This window comes from Ursus maritimus, unplaced genomic scaffold (genome assembly GCF_017311325.1).
Source record: "Ursus maritimus isolate PB19 unplaced genomic scaffold, ASM1731132v1 scaffold_5, whole genome shotgun sequence".
Taxonomy (NCBI): domain Eukaryota; kingdom Metazoa; phylum Chordata; class Mammalia; order Carnivora; family Ursidae; genus Ursus; species Ursus maritimus.
The window spans coordinates 64,952,567-64,979,992 of NW_024426663.1; the positions used below are offsets into that span (position 1 = coordinate 64,952,567).

General features: G+C 47.8%; 1 protein-coding gene across 1 annotated transcript in view; it reads left to right on the top strand.

The window, feature by feature from the left end:
• The window catches only part of MARCHF3 (membrane associated ring-CH-type finger 3), a 135,437-nt gene that overhangs the window by 92,974 nt on the left and 15,037 nt on the right, over positions 1 to 27,426 (top strand). The window contains exons 2-3 of the mRNA XM_008698987.2: positions 7,397 to 7,640; positions 10,574 to 10,778. Of these exons, the coding sequence (XP_008697209.1) occupies positions 7,453 to 7,640; positions 10,574 to 10,778 (393 nt within the window). The 5' untranslated portion in view covers positions 7,397 to 7,452. The remainder of the gene's footprint in view (positions 1 to 7,396; positions 7,641 to 10,573; positions 10,779 to 27,426) is intronic.

Sequence of the window (27,426 nt, forward strand, 5' to 3'; positions counted from 1 at the left end):
TACTCTGCACTTGGCCTAATTCCTTGTCAAGCTGAGTGACTTCGGTTATCCTCGTGCCAAAACCGAGGGCAATGCAGCCGAGTCTCTTGGGACCTCGAGGTTCCTGGAGGTGCTTCAGGGAGGCCTGGGCCCCCAGCACCTGGCAGAATGCAGACCCTGGACACCGTCCTGGGAAAGGGTAAGACTGCAGCCTTGCCGTGGTCTTGGTGACATGAGGAAAGCCCCAAGGAACCCCGGCTTAAAATCAGCCAACAGCTGGCTGTATTCTAGGATGTGGGAGGCTACGGTTAGGAATTTAGCAAACCTGTATGCCCGGTACTGGGCTATATGCACAGAAGAGGGTGAGTGAGGTACAACTGGGAATGAACCCCCACATCAACTTCCTTAATGGTGGGTGTTCACTTGGACGCTGGCACAAAATAGGTCTGAGCGTAGCAACAGATTGGGAGATGCCGATTCTTAGAGTGTATTCTGCCCTCATTATAGCTGAACTGTCCATCCCCTGTATTATCAGAGATCCTGGTCAGCGATGCTGTACCCTCCACACTTTTCCTTGTGCTAGACAGGGGGCTGTTTGGTACTGGGCACGCTGAACATCACTTTAAGAATGCACTGTAATTTTTCAGCTCCAGGTGATGTCCCGTGAACGTCTTAGTCTGTTTTGCCTGCTCCCCTCTGTTGTTTTTAAACTTGTCATTTCCACTTTTCTGATGTGTCCCGATTGCTCCCCAGTCCCCAGAACTCTTCAGTGAGCTCTGCTCCCCTCCACGCCCCCGCTCAGCAGGGCTGTGTGTGCGGGAGCCCGTTGTTATTTATAAGTGTAATTCAGCTGTCGCTGTCTTTGAATGCACAGGGTGGTTGTGGGATTTTTTAATTGCCATTTTCATCTATATAATTAAAATTAAATGAAAAAATGGATAGCCTCCAAAATCCGAATTAATTTTATGAGTACTTCTTGAGGGGAAAAAATATGTATAAACACGATAATTGTTACTTGATTTGCCTTCAGCAGAACTAGAGGATTTTACCTGCCTGAAGAGAAAATTAGTAATTTTAAATGAAAAAAAAAAGATTAGTCTGATACTTCTGGTGCTTCTTGTGGCTGAGAATCAAAAATAATAACGCGGATGGGAAATGATAAATAACTCTGGCTCTCACTTTCAAAAAGTACACTGTGTGATTGGAACTCTGCAGATCCAGTGTGCCTTATGCTAGTCTGGATTTTTCCCCCTTGGTTCATCACTGGTGTTTACACATTCCTCAAGAAAATGTCTTTACCCCCCAAATCAAAACCTCCTTCATGCTCAGAAACAAGCATTCCGCCTGCTTCCTCGGCTCTGCAAGTGTGACAGTGCACACATAAGTGGAGAATAATGAGAAAACAAAAAGGCAAGTTGTATTTTTGGGTTTGTTTTTTTTTTTTAATCCATCGGGCCCACCAGGGCTGCGGTCTGCAGCCTCATGAAGCGCCTGACGGACATGTTTATAAAGACCTGGATGGTCATTTTATTTGGAATGACAGACTCTCCACTCCACATAATGAGGTCAGTGAAGCATCCAGAAAAGAAACGTGTAATTTGGTATCGTGGGTCTGTAAGCACAGCCCTGCCGAGACTATTTAAGTTTAATGAAGCAGCTCCTTTCCCGCTACACACTCCTAGTGAATAGCCTCCTTGGCGTGTTTTTGAAAACTTAAATGTTGCTGGTAATCATGTCCCAGCAATCTCCTTGGAGAGCCTTTGTGCCCTGTTCTCAGAAGAAATATGCCACTTTTACATGTTAATGGTTTTGAAATTAGTCATTTGCTCCATTTTCATTGGAAAAGGAAGGTCAGTGTGTGATTTCCCACCTGCCTCATTTTCTGTGCACATTCAGGAAACTCCAGGTCAGTTCATCAGGCATGCAGGGCACTGTCTGCTTATAACATGCCTCGAAAGCCAGGGAAATGTTCTATCAAAGAGCATTCCTATTCTCAGAGACTGTTCTTAGAATTCAGAGGCTAAAAGTCTCCCTCAGAGGGGAAAGTTCCTGGACAGGCCATTATTGCTTTTTTTTCCCCCTCGTTTCAACCACCGACGTGGACTGCCCATTCATGGGTCTCACTGAGGGGGCCTTGCTCCCTGCGTATGCAGCCCCTCTAAGAAGGCTAAGGGACATTTTAGAGATGCTTCCTGAAGCAGATTTGCTCATGTAAAACTGAGGTCAGGCTTCTGAATCCTGGACCAGTGTTAATGATGTGCAACTCTGTGGGAGGGGAACGACATCTAGCCATTCCCCCAAATTTAGGGCAGTGTCCCCTGAGTAAGCAAGGGCACGATGGCTGGTGGAAAGGTGCCGTGTCCTTGTGGCTCTGCAGCCCCTAAGAGGGTCTGCGGAACATTTCTCGGGAAATGTAAAACTAGACTTGAAATGGCTGGACTCTGCGCCATCAGAAACCTTAAAGGAATATCCAGTAATTTCTTTAAAAAAAAAAAAAATTTCTTGGAGTGGATGAAAGAATGAATAAATTTGCTTCTTGGATTTGCTTTGTTGACCAACTTTGATTGTGGGGGTGACAGAGGACCCTTCTAGAACTACTGAGACCTGAGGAGCCTACTTCTTAAAAATCTCTGGAATTATGAGGGTCGAATTTGGAGGTCCATACTTGCCGCACACTGCCCCCCCACCCCAGGCTTGGGGCCTGCTCAGTGCCGCTAACACACATACCCTTAAACTCTGATTTTTACCTTTAATCCCTATGGTCATTTGTACCCCGCCCAACAGAGATACAAGCTTAACAGATTCCTCCCCGAAACAGCCTTGTTGTCCTAATTCTAAGAGATTAAAGTTGACTGTCACTGAAAGTACAGTTCTGATGGAAACAGGCCTGAAAAGGCACTTGGGCGTGGCTTGCATTTTATTTTCCAGTATATTTATCATGTGCTAGATAAGCTGAGATCACAGTGGCAGCTGTAACATATAGACCCAGGGATCTCCAGCCTAATAGCAGGTTCTCACCATGTCCCTTCACTAAACATTTTCACAGACAAGTGAAACCCTGTGTTTAGGGATCTGAACAGACAGGGCTGGGGAGCACGAGGAGAAGGAGACGTACAGGGAAGAAGGTGCCTGCGTACTACCTGCCAATGGGACGGAGTGGTTCAAGGTCAGAGCTCAAGCATGATCCAGAAGTACAGCGTGGCAGCAGCTCACCAGCCATGGGCGAGACGGTTTTTGAAGACAGAAGCGAGGTGCAGCTCAGCCTACAGAAAGAGCGGGAAGGAAGGTTAATGGGACAGTAATTCTCTGCCTGTGGCTCTGTCCAGTTCCCAAAGCATGTTCACATGTATTATTCGAGGCCTCACCAACAACCCAACAGACCAAGTGGCTCGGGAAGTATTAATACCTTCATTCCTAATATGCGAGAAATCTCAGCCACGGCTGAGACGCTGAGTGACTGACCCCGGTGAGTGCTGAGCCAAGGTGCCGGCTTGGGGGGCCTGCCTCTGAGAACTGAGCTTTCTCCCCTAACTCTGCGATCCTCAGGGAGGTTTCAGTGACTACTGGGGCCAGGGGAGGTGAAAAGAGCCCCCCTCCTTCCCCTCCCCACATCCTCTGGACGCATCCTCATGGTGCCAGCGATGTTCCCATGGAAATCACTGACCCAAGGCAGACTGTTCAGAAACACGGCAACGATTAGCTGCAGGCTGGTTGAGTCCTTGCTTTGGTAAAACCTGTACTCTGTCCTTTAAAGGGGTCACAGTGTAACAGACAGGGCTTTTGTATCTTAACAATGGTCTCATCAGGCTTTCTTTCATGGAGCCACTCCCTCCTCTTCTGCTGTCTCCCTATCCTCCAACTAGCGCCACCCTTTTCACTGTGTGCAGCTGGATTTGGCCAGTGCCAAATCCTGTTTTATTCGCAGCCTGAGAAAGCAATTAGACGAGGAGTCAAGCCTGGCCAACAAAGGACCTGTCCTACCAGTGCAATCTGATGTGCAAGTTTACAGAGACACGCCACCCCCCACCGGCATGGTGTTTTTGTCCTGAGAAATCCCCAAGAGCCGAATTCTTGGGTGAACTAGGAAGATACTCTCCCACAAGAGCAGCAGTGTTGATAAGAAAGCAGTGGAATGGTGCTTGAAATTTTGCAGGAAGATCAGTGGAAGCCCAGTTAGGCTGCAAACCGACAGCTCAGCTCTTTCTAGCATCCACAGCAACAGCCTGCTGTTTTCCCAGGTGGCTCTGAAGGAGACAGGGAAATGCAGCGGGCCATTTGTCGCTGCCCCAGGTGCAACACATGCATGCCAATTGGCGCACGCGTCCTGCAGAGGCCCACTGCTGCCCCAGGCCCAGTCCAGGCCTCCTTCTGACTGAGAATGGGGAGAGCGCGCTCCCATCTCTCCTCCTCCACCTGAGGATTGATGAGACCCACTCTTGTGGGGTCGGAACCAACTCAGCCCTTCCCACCACAGCCTCAAGGGCCGATGCTCTAGTTACCCTTCTCACCCCATTTGCAATTCAAGACATGGTCTCTTAGAAGCATGGGAACCCATCACGGGCGTGCCAGTCTTGGTATCTCAGGGTGCATGGCGGTCAGTGAATACGCCGGTATGTTCTTCAGTGAGTGTTAGACTGGAGTGTCCCATCAGGCAGGTCCCAAGTGGGGTTCAGGGCTCTGAAGAGATGGCCCAAGAGGAGGAGGCAAGGTAGAGGAGCCTTCTGTTGCTTCGAGCCCTACTCTGTGCCCGGCACCCACTGTGAAGGGAATAAACTGATCAGGTGGCCAGTGCTATCCCTTTTGCCTTTGAGGAGAGAAATGAAATGAAGTATATCACCCAGAAGTGAAATTACAGATATAAAATAAGTTTAATGGGGACTCTACTTCTAGAATTGTCTTAAGGGCATTTTATTGCAGATTTAGGTCATGCATTTAGAACTGCTTCCTTTGATGAGAACTTAATCTGGGTTATAAGCGACTGAACTTGAGGACATCGTGTGCCTGAGTGATGGCCCTTCACTAGGGTAGTCTAACTCCTGATAGCCCTGGTCTCCTTTTCTCCCTCTATGCATCCCTCCTCCGCCTCCGTCCCGTTCCATCGAGCACAGGGAGGAGCATTTGGTCCTGTGAGTTGAAGTTATGCAAAACCCGAAAATAGACTCTCAGAGTGCATCCAGACATAATGATTCCATGCGGCAAGAAGGTCACTGTGTCTGCTTTTCCTGCCAGCACACCCCTGGCTCTTAATCTATGGCTGCCTTGTGAAGCAAGAGAGCGGTGCCAGGAAGTTACACTTGGTGACTGGGAGGCATTATGAGAATTTAAAATCATGTCAATGGGGTTTTATAAGAGCAGGCCAGGGGAGGGGTATCAGACACAGTTTTAGAAGCTGGACTTTGAACATCCTTTTGTTCTGTGGCCTGAGAGCTACCACAACTCAGTTATTAAAAAAAAAAAAAATTGGCATCTGTGACAAATCAACTCCACCCTGTCAACTATGCCAAAAATTAGAAAGACATCCATCCCGAAAGTTTACTTTGGTTATCCGAGTGGTGGGATTATGAGTGAGTTGTGTTGTTTTCCTTGTACTTTCCTGTACTTTCTCTAACATACATTTCTGGCTTTGGCAATGTAAAAAAAAAAAAAAAAGAAAGAAAGAAAGAAAGGCAACAAATCTTATTTGAAAAGCAAAACTAAACTAGCTAATTATCCAATAGCATCCTTGAATGCTTCCTGCCTGGTGGTTGAGAAGCCCACCACAATCGTGACAATGACGCAGCAGAGGCAATTCTGCCTCTGTCCCCACGTCAGGCCTCAGACCAGGGCTGGTGTCCATAACCCCTGCCCCATAGCCAGGTTCCAAAGGTGTCCCGGCAGAGAGCAGACCACAAACGCGGAGACGCTTTGTGGCAGCCAAGGACAGGAACGGGAACATGCTAGAGCGAGGCCAGCCAGACACCACAGCAGCAAGGAGGGGATTCCCTTCCCGTCCAACTGTCTCCAATGGTTAGGCCTCCCGGACATGTGCATGCTGGGAGGGAGGGCGTCAGTTCAAGTTCATCTGCAAACACTGTGTTCTCATCCTAAGAATGTCCAGTTGATGCACATTGTTCTGGAAGTCGGGAAGATCCTGTTTTCCAGACCCACAGAGGTCAAGTACTATATAATACCTAGGAGAAAGAGCTAGAAGACAATCCTTTGAGGAATTCCAAAAATCCTCCTGGGGTTTGGGGTGGATTTACTTCAATTTGGGGCCTTAGCATCCAGTCTGCTTACTGATGTGAATTCAGTCCATCAACCAGTCCTGCGTCTCTCTACAGAGTCCAGGCCGAGTTGGGCTCCGTGGAGCTTGACGTAAGCAGGCTGGGCAGAAACAGCTGTATGTCTAAAAGTGCGATGCAACTCCTTCGAGTTTCTGTTAAGACCTCTATCTTTCTTGCATCACAAGCAGACTTATTACTGGAAGCAGTGGGTCCACACACCAGTGGGTCCGAATGCTTTGAATCTGAGGTCCAGTTCAAGCCCACACCACCCCGATCAGGGACAGAATTCCTTGCAGGCTATGTGACAGGCTGTGTGTCAGGGAATGGATTGCTTTTAACAGGCAGTGGAGGTCCCATCCATCCTCATTTCTTGCATTCTCCTGTGTGATCCTCTATGATAACACAGTATTACACCACCAAAGACTCAATTCTAGTGTTTTGATTGTGATGTCCATTAAGAAAAAATGTAACGGGCTCATCCAACTAATCACTTTCCATGAATAACTACTGAAGACAAGGCTAAAATAGGTTAAGTTTTTAAAGGAAGCTAATTGTCAAGATATATTAAGTAGATAATTGTATCATGGGACACTGATATGGCAACAGTCAGAAAGGTGGACGTTCATTGATCCATTCTGGCCAATATTGTCCTAGAAGCTCCTACTTAGCCAGCGTCTTCCCCCCACCCTTTCCCTTGGTTTTTAATCTTAGCTTCTCAGAATGAAGCTGAATGGAGACTAAATTGCTTACAAGAAAAAAGAGTTGCGAACGGTTTTAATAATGATTCTAGTAACTTTGAGAGAGTGTCAACAAAGACTTATGCTTCTCTGGCAACAGGGCAGGAGAACTGCATATCTCCTCTTCAGATCTGGCTCCAGAGCCATCGCACCCCCCCCCCAAGAGCAGGGCTCCTAAATGTTTATGTACACCGACACGCTCGCTGTCTCGCTCATAAGCACGTCCACTGTCTCTCGCGGGCTGTGTGTGCGTGCACGCGTGCATGCGTGCCTTACATGGTAACAAGATAACGCGCCACGTCTAGGCTCCCCCTGTTATTTGTATTAAATAATGACATGATGATGTGGGTGGCCTGTAATTCCCCCATTTTCTGTTAACTACCCTGCCCAAGTAAACTGTTTTGTGATCTCTCCTAGATGGAAATCCTGTATGAATGTGGAAGCCATTAGCAGAGTAATTGCTGTCTGTTACCATGACAACCAGCCGCTGCAGTCACCTGCCCGAAGTGCTGCCAGACTGCACCAGCTCGGCTGCGCCCGTGGTGAAGACGGTGGAGGATTGTGGCAGCCTAGTGAATGGGCAGCCGCAGTATGTCATGCAAGTTTCGGCCAAGGACGGGCAGCTGCTGTCAACAGTGGTGCGGACTCTTGCCACCCAGAGGTAGTACCGTTATTAAAATAATTGAATCTGTAATTGATCCGGAGGACTCCGTCAGATGGAAACTGCCAGAGGGAACGTAATTAGCGCTCAGGTCTTTGTGTCAGGTGAGAGGAGGTGCCACCCAAGTTCTCGCGGCACCGTTTCTATAGCGATGGGGCAGAAAGCTAAAATTCACCTTGTTGAGTTTTCCACTTCAAGTCACACTTGCAGAGAGAGCCAGGCAGGGAAAGATCCCACGAGACACAGGGTCGCTTTCTTTACATTTGTTATGTGGACATCGCTATGGTAATTACACTCTTGTCGCCAGGCGCTCACAGAGGTAGCCCTTTGTTAGGATGGAAGGAAGGAGGCTCTTGATTTCAGATGACAGAGCCAAAGTGATTGAACTTGTGGGCACAACTTCTGAAGGGACAGTCTTGGTGCTTGTGCCAATCAGCACCGCCTGGTGGGAGCACCCCCCGGGCCTTCTTCCCAGGTGATCTCTTCTCTGGCACGTCCCCCCGTGGGGGTCTCTTCTGTGGCCCCCTCCTTTGTGCCCCATGGGCCCCCCACTCCTGATCCTTCCCAACACACCCTGCCCTTCGAGGTACTTTTGTTCACACCGCCACAGCTCGTCTCCCCTGAATGAGGAACCAAAGCAAGGCCAAAGGTTCTAAACAGCCTAGAGATGGCTCACCCAGGCCAGCACTTTGTCCCTGGAGGTCTCTCTTGTGCTGTTGCTACCCAACGGCAGATTGAGACGCACAGGCTCCCTGGCCAATACGTGCTCCTTGGCTTCTCCAACTTTCTGTCAGTATAGGTAGGGATAACTCTGATCGATGAAAGTACAATGTCTATCAACACTGGACCTGTCCTCTGATACCAGCACCGCTTCTGACCCAGAAGCTCTAGGCCAGTCACACTAGTGGCTCACCTTGGTCTGACGGAGTCAGCCAAACCCTACAGCAGAGAGACAGGCGCCCAAGCACCTGCAGCAGGACTGTTGGCAGCACCAGAGCATTTTCTGTCGTCCCAGCCTGGACACGGTGGCCGCCAGACACGGACTCAACCCTCAAGCATCTTGTACATGCTGCCCATGCATCTTCTACTGCCCACTGTGCAGTGCTCGCCAAGGGATAGAGTAGAAAAACATCGGTATATATTTTCCCACCTCTTGAAAAGCTTGTAACAATTGGTTAGGACTCAGAATATGACAAGGCAATGAGCATCAGAGCTCTTCTGTGAACTGAGACAGGTCACTGCGTGTGCACCCGTCAGCCTTCAGACACCCTGTTTAGTCAGGAAGAACAGGGTACAGAGCTAAGATGAGGTAGACCTGTGAGCGAGGGTGGGTGGGTGGGTGTGTGTGTCGGGTGTTCTCACATGTTCTCCTATCACGTGGTCATGTAAACCAGATGATTTTTGACTTTCACATCCATTTGGCTCAGTAGGAATGAAGGAGCCAGGAACAGTCAGAGAAAAAAATCAACTCCTTCAGCTTCCTTCTCCCAGCTTTGAGCAAGAGTGGGTCCCACTTCTGGCCAAGTAGGAAGTCTTCTCTTCTTTTAATCCCTGTTCAGCCTTCACTCATTCCCAGGATCATCCCAGAAAGGCCCTTGGGCAACAGCAGTGCTTCCATGGCTGTTTCCATTTGGCAAATAGATGGTGTCAAAGAGAGCGATGGGTCCAGGTCAGGCGGGGGCAGGTAGAGAGCGATGGGTCGGGGTCGGGCGGGGACAGGTAGAGAGCAATGCGTCCCGGTTGGGCGGGGGCAGGTAGAGAGGCGGGTCCTCAGGCGGGCACATACAGTGATCACATAGTGTAAAACCAAATGCCCAATAAAGGACAATATGAGAAGCGATATAAGATGATATCGATCAGAAAGGAACGGCCCTCTCACAAGACACAGTACGCACAGGGAGCGGAGACCATCTTCGTTTGAGCCCTTCATTGGCCACTAACATCCCTGATGAGCACTACATCATTTGATTTTCCCTGACCTGTGTTTCCCTACAAGTGAAAATAGTCCCACATTTACTACATGCTGGTCCTTATTCTAAGCTTCGGATTTGGACGACCTTTTCTCATCCTCACATCATCTCTGAGGAAGGCACCACTCCTTGCACCTATTTTAGAGAGGAGGGAACTAAAGTGCAGAGAGATGACATTACTTGCACCACATTAGCCAACTGGTAGGCAGCAGAGCTGGGGTTCAAGCCCAGGCAGCGGAACTCCAGAGCCTGCCCATGAACCACTACGCCATGTGCCTTCATGGAACGTGCAGGGCTGGTTTTTCTTTTTCCAGATTAATGGCAGAGCTCCAGACTGAGGTTGTCTCTGTAGGACAGACTTGTCATTTGCATTCGGCTTAGTATCCTTAGCAGCCCAGAGAGCATCCTCGGGAAGCTCGAAGGATCCCCTGCCCCTCAGCTCAGCGCTCTGGCTCAGACAGCACTTCTGTGTTATGGCTCGAGAGCTGGCCGCCAGTTAACTTGCCTCCCCTCACTCTCCCACCCTAATGAAAGCAGAAATGAAAAGAACCTCTGAGTATTTGAAAGTGTCCTGTTTTGGTTCAAAAGACACGATTTGCCTAGAAACTGCAGTTGATGTCATTTCAAAACAATTTCCGTTTTTAACGGTGAGGATAGTTCTGATTTTTTGATTGGCAGTTTGCCTAAACAGCATCCGCGTCCAAGACAAAATAAGGTGCTGCTCACTTTCACCCACTTTCGGCCCTGGGCCACCCCCTCCTTCTTTATATTGGCAAAAGGAGGTACCCAAGGACCCCAGCCCCCACTGCCATGTACACGGAGTGTACATCTAGGGTCTTAAAGCAGGTGTCTGTTTGAGCAGTTGCCACTGGGGAAGGTCTGAAGGACACGGAGCCGGAGGACCATCCTCTTGGTGACGGTTTCCAGCCTGGTGACTGGCAGATGCCCCTCCTTCTCTTGCAGCCCCTTCAATGACCGGCCGATGTGCAGGATCTGCCATGAGGGCAGCAGCCAAGAGGACTTGCTCTCCCCCTGCGAATGCACAGGGACCTTGGGGACAATTCATCGGAGCTGCCTGGAGCACTGGCTGTCGTCCTCAAACACCAGCTACTGTGAACTCTGCCACTTCAGGTTTGCAGTCGAGCGCAAACCCAGGCCGTTAGTGGAGGTCAGTAATTGGGGCATGTCCTGAAAACTTAGCTCTAATGAGCAAATGATGTCTGCTTTTATGCCTGGATCACAAACCCGTTGCAGCTCAGTGAAGCACAGCCGTAGCAGTGTGAGTGTGAGTGTGTTGTGTGCATGTGTGCGTGTGAGACACACAGACAGAAACAGCTCACACGCTCACTCCGGAGCCAGCAGTAGAAAGGTGATCTCCATGAGGAGACAGGAGAGGGCAAGTCAGTGAGAGGAGAGCGGGGAAGTTGACAGAGCTGCTCTCCCTTTTCCCATCCCTGCGAAGCGGAACAAAAAGACCCAACACTTTCTCTTTGCATACCATCTGCCCAATTTGAAGCAACAGGTAAGTGGGCATTTGGGTTGATAGCTTGAGAGGTCACTGTGAAAAAATGGAGGTGCACAGTGTAACGGATGCCGACTCAGACTTCCGGGCTTTGAATAAGTTCCATGACCTTAGGTAAGTAATTTTACCTCTTGAAATTACTATGAAGCGTAAATGAGGTAAGATTTCTAAAGCACTTAGAATACCAAGTACATATCCAAGTGTTTGAATTTTAAAAAAAAAAAATCTCTCTTAGGAAATTCTACACAAGCTTTTTTCAGCTAATAACCTAGAATTGGAATCTCTTTTCTTTAAAAGGCAGGCATTTCAACCCAGCCATTAAAATGGCAGGACACTGTCATATTTTAGGAGCCGCACATTTCTACTTTAAACCAAGGGTCTCGTCCTATATTAGCTAGAAGCAGTGGAAAATATCATTAGACTATTATGCCCTCTTTCCTACCCTCAAGTTCGACTAGTCAATTAAAAACTGGATGTGAGCAACAATAAGTGTTCTAATATATTATGAGCCAGAGCTAATTGAAAGAGACCCGAAACCAAAATTACGGGCCTCTAATCCAGACCCGCTGATAACCCTCCCCCTTCTTTCAGCAGCTGACCCAGCAGAACTTTGGCATTAAACTAAAGCTAGAAATCAAGACGCCCTTCTTGGAGACTATTTAAAACAGGACGTTTGCGCCTCGGCACTTAAGGCTCTGGAGAGCTCTACATACACCTGCTCTCCAGTTTGACCTTGAAAATTTAATCAGGACCTGTAAACTTGGGCCTGTTTTAGCTACGACTTACTTGCCAAATAGCATAAAATTTATTTGACTTGCCTCAACACACCCTCTGCTTTAAGACTCCAGATTGAGTGACCTCTTAACTTAGTGGTCTTGCTGCTTGAATTCCACTATCAGAAATTCCTATTTGCAGAGTGCCCATCAGGGATCTGGCCCCATGCCACATTCCCTGGGATTTACATTTCAGAACTTCTCTGCAGAGGTGGGGGCGGGGGGGGGGTAGGTATAATTAAACGATAAACAAGGGAGGTGAAGGTTTCTCAAGCCCAAAGCCAAAAGTTAAAAAGAAGCCTAGTTCTCCTTTCCAGAAATTTCTGGAACCTCCCCAAGTTGATATTGTACCTTCTCCCGGGAAGCTAGCTTCCCAGAGTAAAAATAAAACAAAACACAAAAACACAACACTGTTTCAAAAGGCCTACAATCCAGTGGTCTTTACTGTTAACCTCCCCAGTAAAGAAGACTCTTTATTTTCGCTTGGTAAAAACCCCAGTGTGTGTGTGTGTGTGTGTGTGTGTGTGTGCGCGCGCGCACATGCGTGTGTGCTCACATGCACACATGTTGGTTTTGCCCAGCTAACTAGCTGGTGTCGAATCACCCGGTGAACCCCTTGCATCTCGGAGAGGAAAACATGCACCCACACAGAGGTTCCTCAAAACTGCCTAACTAAGCTTGGCCATAGACTCTGGGATCTTAGGCAGCCGTCATTACACGAGGAATCGTGGCAAATGACCTTGAGAATGTGTGAGGTGCTCTGTAAGATTTAGGGCCTTGCCTACAAAAACTTCACCCAAACGGTCACCGGTGGTGAAATTTTCATTGCACAAATGGAATGTGACATTTTTCAGAGTTAATGATGATTGAACAAGTTGAAAGTGAAAGGCAAACCTTCTCAAGCCGGGGGAGGCTGGCCGTTTGATCATCCCATGGCGAAATGAACTTGCTGTTTGACCACAAGCAATAAAAAGAAGTTGTCTTTGGTTTCTCAGCTGGAGGACAAATGAGAACCAGGTGCAGGCAGATTTCTCAACAAATGACATTTCTAATTGACTCTTCCACTCTTACCAAAGGGCAGGTTTATCCACACTGAGCTTTGCTTCATATTTTTATCTCGAGATAGCCATGCATCTTTTTTGGAAAATCAGCAAAACCCGCCTATTTGGGTTAAGCATCGGGAGTATTGTTACTTTATTTCTCATTTGCACTCTTTCAATTGCTCTAATCATTACTGTATCCACCAGTTGGATCTGCCTTCTCATTAAAGCAAGAAAATTCTATAACATTGAATTTCAAAATCAATGTGATAATAACAGCTTCTTGTTTGCTAGAGGAAGTGGTTGAAAAAGTCATTTATAAATGTTATTTGTCAGCACCCAGGTGTTAACGTTGGTCGGAATCACTGTCACACCTCAAACTCCCACTGTTCAGGAAACTCCCCCAGTCCTTAATTCAACATAGCCCTCCTCCTCCTGATCTCCACCGCTGTTCGGAAAACACCGCCCTTTCCCTTCTTTTCCTGCATTGTCTGAGGCCAGCAGCTGTTCATTTTTCACAGAAACCCAGGGTTTCTGCCTACAAGTTTCGACTTATAATGGCCAAATCGGTGGGCTGGTTTGTATTAGCGCCTCCAACCTGGCCATCACGTCCTCACTTAACCAGTGCCCATCTGTGAGACATACAGCTCAGTTTCTCAGGGCTGCAGTAGGGGGGAGCGTGAGCTAGGGGCTCTCCATGATATCCTTAGTCTCTATAAATACTTTCAAAAAATACATTCCACACTTAAGAATGAGGACATTCTTCGCTATGTGATCTATACCTTGATAAGATGATTGTGTGTGTGCCTATCTACTAACCTCCCTCCCTCCATGGGCAGACTAAATCATGTAGTGTCCTCTGGTAAATTCGTGGCCAATTCTATATCCTAAATTTTTTTTATTGTTTACTTTTTTTTTTTTCCGCTGCTAAATCAGCCAGTGTAACAAGAGCTAGTTTCAACCCAAGAGAGCTACATTGTGATCATCTGGTTTATTCAGATGTGGGTGAATTTCCTCTAGTCCGGCTTATGTAAATCTCTTCAGGTCTGTGTCGATCAGGCAAAGCTTGAAAGGGAAGCATCCACACTGTACGGAGCAAAAAGGAAGAGCTGATCCAACGTGCATACATCTCACACCTCCATGGACAGCACTTCTCTCCTCTGAAGGCGACGTCTTTTTCACTGATGATGGAAAATTTACCCAGTGGCAATTTGTCAGATAAATTATCCCCAAGAATAATGACCTGGTAGAACGCAGTAAATAGACATCCACTAACCATAAAAGGATTGGCTGAATGACCAGCCTGGGTGGTTTTATGGGCTCCTTCCTGCTCATTTTCAGTTTTCCTCATCACTCTGTAAATTGAACTCTGATACCATTCTTTTACAACAAAGGGGAAAATACAGAAAGCCAATAAAAGTACCATGATGCGTTCCCCAAAACGTGTGCCTTGCCTCCCGCCTACCGTGGTGATCACGTATCTGATGGCGCGGTTTGCCAAGGAAACCCATCTTATTATGTGTAAGCAGCGTGCTGGCAACATGAGTTTCCACTGATAGGAGTATCTGGCACTGGGCTTTCCTAGGACATGTATCAGCAACACCCACCCTCGCCCGGAGACTTACAAAGTAATACATCAGCTCAGCACCATCCTGATGAAAACGAAAGAGCCAGGAAATGGTGCAAATCTGAGGCGAAGAAAGGCTTCCTAGGATCTGCTCTTCCTCTGATCAGGGAGACGTGGTGATTTTTCATAGAGGGAGTGATTAGGTTTCCATATTCCTAGTTCCTTTACACAGACCCAGCTGACTGATAAGAATGGGAGGAACAATTTAAAAGCTGTTCCCTGCGACTCAGAGGTTGAGCGAAACTGAAACTGAGAATGTTTTCACACGTATCAGTTACTCAGAATAATGGGATGTAAAGCTAGAGAGAGGAGGCTTAAGGGTTTATTTTTCCCTAAACTTTTTATTTATGATAGATACATATTTTTAAGTCACTAGAGGAAAATGTTTCTAAAGTGTGCCCTGGATTCAGAGTAATCTCAGGCCCCGCAGCAGGAAGCGGAGCTGAACGGCCGTGGAGAAACCACTTTGTACCTCGGCATTTGCTATTTAATAGATTTAAGACTTCCCTCAAACCCTCTTAATAAGTATGTATCAGGCTTAAGGTGGCGACATTGCTTGGCTCTTCTTACAGTGGGTTGGGGTTGGGTTTGCTTTTTAATATATCCGTTTAAGTAAAAACATGAGCTTTGGGTTTCGGAGCAGGCAAATTCCCATCAGCGAGCCCTTGTAGCATCGGGGTAATTAGGGAATGATACCGCAGGGGACATAAAGGCATTCGAGGAGCTTCCCAGGCGTGCGCACTGCCCACGCCACTCTTCGAAGGCAGGCAGGCAAGCTCCCCTCCTCACGCCAGCTCACGAGCGAGCCTAGCAAGGAAGGGGGCGGGACCGGGATCACACACGTGACAGGCACTGCAGAAGCACCAGCTCTTTAAGTCCACGCACGAACAGAGAGCCTCCCCTCCCCCAACCGCAAACCGTATGCCGTCCTTTGGGCCTGTGGTTATAAATCTCAGAAGGTGGCACCATGGCCTTACGGTTCAAGCCAGACCCGGCCGGACAAGGTCTTCCAGGAGACACACCAGCGACACAGCTTTGCGCCACACAGCACACAACGAGATTCTGACCCAACCTGGCTCCCACTCCCTGGCCGGTGCTCAGTCAGGTTTGGCGGAAGGGCAGGGATTACAGCCCCATAGGCACGCCAGGCGGTAAGGAAAACACACGCCAGGCCTCTGCAGGAAACCGCTGGCCCAAGTTAGAAAAGTGTGGTTGGGAGTAGGGCGGAGGGGGTCGAATCGGAAAGCCTCCAGCCCAGCTAGCCTCTGCCAAGCTTTTAGGAATCCCAGCACTACACAAACACGGCACCGTGGTCCTGGAGAGAAAAACTCGTATTAAACATTCGGGAGATGAAGACACAGGTTTACCGTGGCTCCGTGAGGCGGACTCCCTTGGCGAGAAAGAAGAAAGGCTCATGCACTGCTCTCGGCTTCTTCCTCCTACTCCGGGTCCTGTTCCGAAGGGACACCAGGGACGACGAGGTCACACCGTGGCGTCTGCGGAGTGGGATGGGAGGGCTTTGGCTGAAACCGCCAGGAGCTCCCACTTCTCACTCTCACTCCCGGGCTAACCGCCTCCACCTGAGCTCAGGGCGGGTCAGCACGGGTTCCTCCCGCTCTGCCCCCAGGCTTCCTGGTCCCTCCTAACCGGAGGCAGCTGTCTGACCCGCTCCAGGGGAGGCTGAGGCCTCACAAGGCAGAGGAAGGACTTGCAGCATGGAAGATGAAGAAAGGGGAGCGTGCTGAGGAACCTCGTGTGTATGTTGGAGATACGAGAAAGGAGGCCCTCCCACTCAGTGAAATCCAGCCCGTGACTTAGCCAAGTAGGACTTAACATCCGTACCCTGGCCACTGGCCTGTAACTGTAGTGTATGCCACCCTGGGCTGGCCGCCCACGGCCTGCACTGAGAACTTGGGCAAGTCATTTCTCCTCTGTATGCATTAGCTCCTCACCAGCCACGTAAGGCAGAGCTCACAAACCGGCTGGCTCACTGATGCACACAGATGTGCTTTTTGCTTCAACACTTTTTTTGAAAATTTAATTTTATGTTTTTTAAAGATTTTGTCTATATATTTGAGAGCAAGAAAGCGCATGAGGGAGCAGGCTGCCCGCTCAGCAGGGAGCCAGCAGGTAGCCCCTCCGACCATGGGGCTCAGTCCCAGGACCTTGGAACCATGACCTGAGCCAAAGGCAGACTCTTAACCGACTGAGCCACCCAGGCGTCCCAACACTCTTTTTTTTACAGGAATTGGAATGCCTGTAGGAAGGATAAGCTCTCCCAGTTCATCCAGGCCTTGCCTCTTGCTTATACCCACCCAGCACCCTTCACCCTGTTGTATTATCTGCTGGCCATTTACATTTGGGATTGCAAAATTGGGTGATTTCTTCCACCCGTCAGAGTTTCCTGATAGTACAAGCACCTTTTTTCCTACCAGCATCTTTCTTTCAGGTTAGTATAGACTGAACCTACACATCTCCCTCCTACTGTTCCCACATCACAAGTGAGCTGGAACGGCTGGTTCAGAATCACAAGGCAAATGAACCACGAAGGGACGGTGCACCAGCATGGACGGGGCTGAAACAACAGCAGTTCCGTACCTGGCACTTACAGCTCCGCTTAGTGTTGGCCAGACACTTCCTAAACCTCGGGTAAGGTCTCTGGACAGGCCGCAAGGGCACCATCCTTGCTGACCTCAGGCCTGAGAGCCTCCACCCTATAGTTGTTCAGTCTTGAATTTTCGTCTTGGTTCTGGTGGCTAATTTGGCAGTTGCTTCGTTACTTAAAGCTCAGTTACAAAGAAGCTGTTTTAAGGTGTCTATTAAATTCACAGCTTGCTTCATTAAAAATCGCTTCATTAAAAAAGCAAGCCAACCGAAGTGCTCACATGGTCGTGCCAGACGGGAGGGAGCTAACTGCTCGGTGCCTGTGTTTTCAGCCCATCCACTGTGGGTAAGGGATTAATTTGGAGGGAAAATCCAGTTCCATGCATACAAAGAATTACATGACCAGACTATTATTTTAAATCGTACGGATCCTTGCAGTGAACTTGGGTTGAAATACAAATTAGAATCCATGTTCTGAAGAGGACCTTCAGCGGTCCCGCAGCTGCTCCCTTCCACTGGCTCACGGAGGACACAAAGATGCAAAACGCCAAGAGTTGCTTCACCCGACTTGTGATTTTCATTCATTATTTTTAAAAATACAAAGGAGGGAGCACCTGGGTGGCTCAGTCGGTTAAGCATCCAACTCTTGATTTCGGCTCAGGTCATAATCCAGGGACGAGGGATCGAGCTCCGCATCGGGCTCTGCACTCAGCGTGGAGTCTACTTGTCTGCTCTCCCTCTGCTCCTCCCCCCGCCTTGCTTTCTTTCAAATAAATACATAAAATCTTAAAAAAAAAAAAATTAAAAATACAAAGGAGGATGAGGAATAATGTGTCAAACAGGTGTCTCTCCACCACCTAGAACTAACAAACCTTAGCATCTTGTGAGCAACGGACCTTTCGAAACAGCTGTAGTCTTCACTAATTCACCCTCAGGTGTTCTCAAATACAGGAGAAAACGGAGCCAGGTTTTCCTCAAGCATATCTGGGCCAAGAATAAGAGGAAGTAAACAAAATGAGACTGATAATCCTGCAAGATTCCGGCCCCCTCTTAGCTAACTCCCAATGTAAGAACAAATAGTGCGGCTTGCACTGGCCACCAAGAGGTCCACTTCTTTGAAAGGCAGGCAATTAGAGGCTATTACGTGGGAGTTGGGGGTGCCGATAGTGGAGGTGAATCTGTCCCCGGGCAGCTGGCGGGAGAGCTTTGTAAAGGGGAGTTGCTGTGTCACCGGATGACTAAAGCTGGTAATCATCTTTCCCTAAGTCCTGCCAAAACAACAAGGCGCAGTTAGCTCACGGAACTGCCCTGTGCAGGCACAACGTGTCAGGTGGAAAAGAAGGGAGACGTTGATTGCAGATGCCCTGGCGCAAATTTCAGATGCAGAGTTCTAGACGCTGCACACGGCCCCCCACTGGGGGCTTCCGCCCACCCTTCTCTTGCCTCTTCGGTTTTGCGTCAATAGCTGACACTTTCCACTCCAGAAAAAGAATACACATTATTAAACAAATAATGGTGTGAAATGATTGCAGTTAAATGCTGCCTAATGAACAGTTGTTTTTGAACGAGCACTGCCGAGAAGTATCTTCACTTAGGCAGTGGGAGATCAGTGGCTGTTCGTTCGCAGAGTGATACCCTGCTATGTGCCTGTCGACACGAGAAACTTCATTTTTCAGAAGAGGCACAGATCTTGACGTGACCCCCAAATCCAGGGGCATTCATTAATTTCATTCTGAGTCCACCTATTTGTGTCCTCAAGATTTCACATCCCAAAGTTTTTTTTCTCCTTAAGTTATTTACCCACCTCCCAGGCAAAGGGGAACTGTGGCGTGCTACACTGCTCATGTGACCATCTGATTCCCATGTCTCTATCCTCATATGGATAGTATCCGTTTTGTAGGTAAAGAAGCTGAGGCTTTGAGGGGCGCCTGGGTGGCTCAGTCGTTAAGCGTCTAACTTCGTCTCAGGGCGTGATCCCCACGTTATGGGATCGAGCCCCGCATCAGGCTCCTCAGCTGGGACCCTGCTTCTTCCTCTCCCACTCCCCCTGCTTGTGTTCCCTCTCTCACTGGCTGTCTCTCTGTCAAATAAATAAATAAAATCTTAAAAAAAAAAAAAAAAAGCTGAGGCTTTGAGATGGTAAATTACTCTGCAGAGATCTTAAGTGCTTTCCGTCACAGGGCTAGTAGGTGGAGAAGCCAGGAGAATCCAGGTCTCCATGACTCCTTGATGTCCCCACCATACCTGGCTTCTTCCGTCCTGCCTCGAAAGTACTTCTCTTCTCTTCTCTTCTCTTCTCTTCTCTTCTCTTCTCTTCTCTTCTCTTTTCTCTCCTCTCCTCTCCTCTCCTCTCCTCTTCTCTTCTCTTTCCTTTTCCTTTTTTTTCTTTTCTTTTCTTTTTTATTTATTTATTTGACACAGAGAGAGAGCACAAGCAGAGGGAGCAGCAGGCAGAGGAAGAGGGAGAAGCAGACTCCCCACTGAGCAGGGAGCCTGATGTGGGACTGAATCCCAGGACCCTGAGATCATGACCTGAGCCAAAGGCAGACACTTAACCGACTGAGCCACCCAGGTGCCCCAAAAGTACTTCTTTTCACTTGCTCGTTGACATGGGATGTGCACCATCAGATTATTTTTTTTAGATTTATTTATTTATTTATTTGAGAGAGAGAGTGCACACAAGAGAGGGCACGAGAGAGAGAAGCCAAGGGCTTCTCCACCCGTGGCCAGCCTTCCTAAGAGACTAGATGTACTGATGATTAAAGCCCTGACCTCCTCTTGACATTGAATTTGCCTGTTAAACCTAAAGCTGCTAAGGGAGTGGGAGAATGAATGGGCAGAGCACAGGATTTTTAAGGCAGAGAACCTACTCTGAACAATGGTAGATACATGTCATTTTGCATTTGTGCAAACCCGTAAAATGTACAATACTAAGAGCGAACCCTAACGTAAACTCTGGACCCTGGCCACTGATGAGGTGTCAGTGTGGGTGCATCGACTAACAAATGCACCACTCTGGTGGGGGTGCTGAGAATGGGGGAGCCTCTGCAGGTGTGGGGGCAGGGGACATATTGGGAACTCAATTTTGCTATGAACCTAAAATTGCTCTAAAAAATAAAGTCTGTTTGGGGTCCTGGGTGGCTCCGTCGGTTAAGCATCTGCTTTCGGCTCAGGTGTTGATCCCAGGGTCTTGGAATTGAGCCCTGTGTCAGGCTCCCTGCTCAGTGGGGAGTTTGCTTCTCCCTCTACCTCTTCTTCTGCCCCTCCTCCCCCAACTCATGCTCGCTCTCTCTCATGCTCTCTCTCTCGTGCTCTCTCCTACGTGCTTTCTCTCTCTCAAATAAATAAATAAATAATCTTAAAAAATAAAAAAATAATGTCTATTAAAAAAAAACCACACACAGACTTGAGCTAGGTCAGATTGAGAGTGAGTGGAATGGCATGGCTTCTCTGTGCCTCTTTCCCCCTCTAGTCCCAGGCAGTCCAAGCTCTTCCTTACAGTGCGTTAGGAGCTGGAGAGGTCGTTCTTCACTTCCAAGGACGTTACCCACCCTTTGTTTCTTCTCATCTGGTTACTCCTCCAGATTCAAGTCTTCATTTTACTGAGTCATTTGGTCACCAATTTCTTCCGAGATTCCCCCTCAGGGAGAGATGTCGTTAGAAAGTCCGGTGAACGCAACGGTGTTAAGAGGCTTTTCCCTCCTTTCGTGAACCGTTGTGGAGGCCAGTCACTCACAATGTGGCTGTCTGCATTGGTGAGGTAAACTTCTTTAAAGACGGTCCTCCAGATCATTCAGGTTGGTAAAACTGGTTTTGCAACGCATGAAGGAAAACACTGGCTTTTCCCTTGAATTATTTGTGTAATTGCCTCCTTTCTTTGCTTCCCTTTCGTGACAGGTGCAGCAAGTTTGGGGAAAGATAAGAAAGACCCTGTCGGGTCTGGTGGCTTGGGTTCCCTCCTTCATTTTTCACCAACTGTGTATTTCTGGGCCTCATGAGCCAGCTGCCTGCGTGCTTTCAGCTAGGACCCTGTGATATCGTCTGATACAACTTTCCTTTGCAACCCATTATTACAGAGAGGGATAGATTTGCCCTGCAATGGATGTGTGAGAGGAAAGTTAGGACTGCATGTGTATAATGTGAGGGAGAGAGAAGACTCACCTGAAGCTTTTAGTTTCCTGAAAAATGGATTTTAATTCTTAGGTACGCCACTTATGAAAATGTAAAAAGGTCTGCCTGTGAAGATTGAGCTCAGGTTAAAAGAAGAAAAGGAAATATTTTCTACTCATGGCTTGATCATTGCTTCACCTCCAGCAATGCCATTAGAAACAGGAGGTTGGAATAAATGGTGAGGTTCAGAATCTTTTTGGGCTCAGAGGGAAAATCGCTAATATGGTATTATATATGAAATGCTGGCAAGTGGTTGCAGCAGGAACATTGTAAAATAGAATTTATAGGCATTTCAGGACTTTTATCTGGGAAGAATCAGTAACAGCAGAAATTCAGAGGTGAAGGGAAAATATCTACCATCCTAGAAAATAATGCCTCCGCCCCTATTTTCCTATGTCCAAAGGCTCGATCTTTGCATGAAAAGTTGGAGCTGCCGGGAGAAAAGGCATGAGAGATGGGAGGAATAAAATCGCTCTAATGTTTTTCTAAACACCAATTTACCTGCTTAAAATCTACATTGAAATCCAGAAGTCATCCACACACCAAAATACACACATTTTCAGCTCTTTGGAAGACATACCTGACAGATACATACCTGAAAAATACCCCAATTAGATGAAGATGTGGCAAGGCAAAAGGAAGACCAAACCAAAGTTCACGCCGGATGGAAGGATTCTTCAGCGGAATCTACAAGACACTTCAAAGTATTTTTACCAATGGGCTTTTCCAGCCTCAGATTTTGTGCGGCTTTATTGAGATTTAATTCATGTGCCATAAAGATTCCCCCCCCCCCCACTTAAAGCGTACAGTTCGGTGACAGCATATTCACAGAGGTGTGTGACCATCACCACCATCCATCGTAGGACATTTTCATCCCTGAAAAAGAAGCCTACTTCAGCCTTCACTCCGCGGTCCTCGCCGCTGCCACCTCCCGCCCTGGGCAACCACTCATCTGTTTTATATCTCTGTGGCTTTGCCTATAAATGGAACCCTACAGCATGTGGTCCTTTGTGATCGGCTTCCTTCACTTAGCCTAACGTTTGCAAGGTCTGGTGTCAGATTTTGCAGAAAATGTATCTTCATCTTCCTGGCTATTCTTTTATGTATTCTTGATCCCTTCCCGATATCCTCCTTAATATGCCTCTCCTACTAGTCATCACTGACTGACTGCTTGCCCTGCGCCCCTGTTTTAGAGCCTGGAACGTTCTGTTTGTGCCTGCAGCCATCTCCGTTTTAGAAAGGAGGACTCCGGTCCAGAGATGTCAATGGCTCTTTTTCCTCCAGGTTTTGCCCCTTCCCTATCACAGTTTATGAGCTGAAACCCTGTTCGTTTTTTCTCTCTTATTGTATGGAAATCATGTGTACATTAATGTTTTTATATTGTCTGAATGCTTTCTATCTTTGCTCAGTATGAGTCCTTTTCCTCCTTTAAGCCCATTAATTTAACTTGGTTGCTTTCGTGACTCTGCTGCCCTGCAGCCATACAATTAATTTTTTAAATATCACATTTTGTGTGCCCTCGGTTAATTTTTTTTTTTTAAACCAGCATCTAAGGTTTTGATGGATTCTCAGAGGCAGTCAAATCCTACTACTGTCCACATTCTTAAATTTTTCAAAGCTCAGAAAGTTGACCCGGACCAAGCAGTGTCTCAAGACGATTTAAGGAAATGTTCTAGGACAGTGCTTCTTCCCCCTCAGATCTGTTTGAGAATCTGATAAAAGCTTGAACTCTCTCCCCTGAAAGGCGCAGACGTCTAGTGTTCAAATACAGTCTCAGAGGGCTCACGAAGCCCTGAACCTTAGTCAGGGACCCCTGATCTGGAAAGACAGGTATGTAAATGGCAAGGGAACATGTAAGGTTTCCAAAAGTGTCTCCTGCACCCTTAAAATGTTTTGCACGTGAGAAGTAAGGGAAATTTCTCAACACATCGCCGCATATTCCCTCTTTCTTGAGGAGGCCACATAATTCTGTGGGTGCCACCCAGTGCATATGATTTGCTAGTCTTGAGGGGAGAGCTAGGGATTCAGTCATGCACATCTGCGGGACCGGGCTGGTTATTAACTCAAGTGCTTCCATGCTTGGCTTGCTTCTGCATGGGGACATATTGGGGGCACATGTCTCCGGATCACTCAAGCTAAAAATGTCTGTGTGTCTCCCAACTGGAGTGGAGCTTTCCCACAGACAGCAACTGTGCTCATCCAGCCGGACTCCTGCTTGCCCTGCTATAAATGCCAGTCCTTGATGGCATGACCCATGTCATTTGAACTGTTGTCCCTGCCCCTTAAGAGTGTCTTCCCTGAAGACAGCTCTGTGAGCTTTGTAGCAAAACGGTCCATAAACAAGAGACGTAATGCCAGCCAATACCACCGTGCTCTGCCTAGCATTCTGATAGTCAGGGCCCTGTACCCAATGAAGGATAGCCCCAAAGTCCAGGGAAGCAATAAAAACAGGTGGCTGGGTTGTCCTGGACAGAAAGAGGGAGACTCTCTAATCTAGACGTGAGGAGGCTTGGGAAGGACATGTCTGAAATCGTGAAAATCATGCACGGCTTAGACAGTGTGCACATGGAACCATCCAATGGCTTGCCTGCTGGGGGGGCTTTTGAAATTTGCCTTTGAAATTTGAGGACAGGGAGATTCGAACGAAAATACAGAGCTATCAGCAAATACTGCAGCGCAGGGACCTAGGCCACTGCCTCCAGTGGAGCTCTGAGAGATTCCAGATCCAGTCATTGCTAGGCGGTGCCTCCTGTCCACAAGGTCCCATCCTATCTATTTGGGATCCTTTTTGGCAGTAGGTGGCCCTGGTGAGACTGCCTCTTCTGTCCACCATCCTGCACGTACTCCCTGTTTCACTGCGACCCTTACCCCACACCCTGCTCGGCGGTGGGGGTGGGGAAGGTCCTCACACTCATATCCTTACTCTACCTCTGAGGGACGCCGATTTTTTTTTTAATGTCCCATTTTGAGGATGTGGCTGTGAATTTGCTTTCTCTGTATATATTCCTTTAAGCATCTCCAAGGATCAAAACAGATTCATTATCCTTATTCCTAGTATTCATCAGAGTCTCCTCTTTGGTCCAGGGTTCCAGTTGGGGCTCTTACATAGTACGCTGGCACCTTTTGTCCCCTGATCCAGTCCTTCTGCTGGAAGTGATTATTCAAAGCTTCGGAAACCTGGGGTCCAACAACAGGCCAGCAGAGAGGGGGTCAGACGCCAACCACTGTACCAGCTGCAGGGCCGGGGGCCCCATAAGAGCCCAGTGAAGCAGGGCCCAGGGACCCGGGGCTGCTGGTGGCATCCTGTTTATAACAGACTACACAGTATGATGTCATTGCCTCCCAGAGCAAGTCATTTCTATTTTTGGCACAATGCGTGCCAATTATCAATTTCTTCTGGAAACTTCTGTTTCCTTGCCCTCTAGCCTCCCTTCTTCATCTCCTCTTCTTATGCCTCTGGCTTTACAATGCTCACATATGCCACATAATTCTGCAGCACCCTTTCATATTTTGGATAAGCAATCTCCATTTGGCTGTGATCACTTCTGCACGGTGATGATCTAAAATAATTAGAGCAAAATGATTCCCATTTTGCTTATATCTGAAGTTGTGATAATATGTAAAATTATTTTGCCATCTAGTCCTGCTGTGCCACTCATCTCTTCGGAAAATTTCAAACCATTGTTGTGAGTGTGTGTAGCATTTGTTTAAATAATGCTAGCACCAGATGATAATGTCTCAGACCCAAATATGGCATTTATGCAGCATTATAGCCCATTAATTGGCTTATTGGCCTGAATCCTCCAGGGACCATCACAGATCTCTAGGGTGCCCTTGGACGTGACTTATGCTTCAGCCAAATCACAGCTGTGAATGGCAGCGCAACTGCGGTGCGTGTGACTCTGGTGAAAATCGCTTTGCTGTATTTGGCCAGCAGAGTCAGGGCGAGCGGTCTTATGTATGTACCCGTGTATCTCAGTTAAACTCATCCTGTTTCTGCTCAAAGCGATCCTCCGGGCCAGAAGGATTTATATTCTTCTTCAGCTACTATTTATCAAGCACAAATTAAATATTTTAGGAAATAGGAATATAATTGCGAACAGGCCAGAAGAATGCTGTATGCTAATAGAGCTCACCTGCTAGGGAGAAAGACGCAGGATAAACAAGTGAATAAATGCAAAGGTTACTTCTGAGAGTGATCAAAGCTATAAAGGAAGAACCAAGTTGTCATAAAGAATAACTTGGTGAGAGAATGCGTGGTGGTTTGTGAAGGCTTCTCTGAAGAGGTGACCTTTGAACAGAGACGTGACCGAGAAGGAGGAGCCAGACATGGGAAGCAGAGTACCAGGCAGAAGGACCAACCCCTGCAGAGGCCCTCGGCACGAACCGGGTCAGCATTTCCCAAATCAGGAAGGAACACCGAGAAGGGCATGGCTTGAGAGGTCAAAGGGGCCAGATTCCAGGTGCCTAAACTTTTCCCTCACGGACCCGCTGGTGCTCTGTTGAAGCGTGTGGCCTCCTTCTCAGAATCATGGAATGCATGGATGGCCCATTTGGCATGCAACGATAACCCGTTATACTCTAAAACAGCTATCAAAGTACTGAAAACCCAAAAGTTGTGATGTAAAATCTAAGTGCTTCTTTAACACATTTTGTGGCAGATCTGAAGTAGCAATATGGCACGATGTCTGCCACAATTTAATGGGATGTGGGATATCTGTGATTTTCATTGATCACAAAGCCACAAGCACTGCTCATACCAGTAAGATTTTCTGCATGACTCAATGAGATGCTAGATTTCACTTAGAGGTTGTGAAAATCCCCATCCCCAAATCACAGATCCTGTGACTCCTACCCTCGGACCCCCAACAACCCGGGCCGCATCACACAGGGCTCATGGGCCACAGCGAGGCGTTAGGCTCCGTGCCATGGGGAGCCGCCGGGGAGTCTGAATCGACAGAAGTGGGGTGATCTTGCTGCTTCAGAGAAACTGGCTTCGAGGGTAACAGGAGCAGGAGGGTGAGGAGGCAACCGCAGTGAGAGGCGAGGCTGGCTTGGGAGAGTAGTGTGGCACTGGAGAGAGATGTGAATGTGTTCAAGATGTCTTCCAGAAGAACCAACAGGACGCTCGGATCCCTTGCCTGCAGGGCACGGGGATGAGGAGAGGCACAATCAGGATGGGGAGGAGGGGGTTGACAGGAGCCGGCAGGCGCTGTGGGACAACATGGGTGGGAGCTGCGTGACGCCAGTGACCCCAGGGCTCCGTGGCGGACCTGGTCGAGTTGGACACATTGCTTGCACAGACGGAGAGCTGTCTAGGAAGCAGCGAATACACAGCCTGGGCTCAGAAGAGCCCCGGGCTGAAAGACGATGCACACATTCTCTAGTTGAACCCGATGCCTTGAACAAAAGTGGGAACTTGAGGCAGAGAGAGAGGGTCCTTCACCAGTCCCCTCAAAGCCGCACCGTCCTCACTCCTGTGAGGGAGACTCCTGTTTTTTTTACTCCCCCAAAGGTGAAAAAACTTGACGAGGAGCATTTGGGGGAGCTCACAGGGTGGGGGGGCCTGGGAAGCAGCATCTCTGCCCCCCTTTTATTCCCTGCATGGTGCTACTTCCCCAACCTTATCTACTGTGGGAGGTAACAGAAATCAGGATCAAGGTTTCATGTATTTATACATGAAACTAATATAACATAGTAAAACACTCTATGTCCACTACACTTCAATTAAAAGCATTTTTCTTCAAAAAATTTTTTAAGAAAAAAATTGCTGTAAGATTTTATGCAGTATAAAAGCAAGCTGAGGGAAAGAGTTGAAAGAACAGTACGCTGGAGATCTCGAACCCTGGCTCCTCTGCTATGTAACCCTGAACGAGTGCCTTAACCTCACTGAGGCTTAATACCCTAATTCAAAGTGGGAATAATCACACCACCTGCTGTTATTAAATTCAGTGAAAATATCCGGCACATAATAGGCGCTCAGTACATATTTTTGGTTGCACCTGAGTTGTATAATTTTTAAATGGACATCTGACATTTTCTTCTCGTGTAGTTCAAGGTAGTTTTCAGGGTAGAAAAAA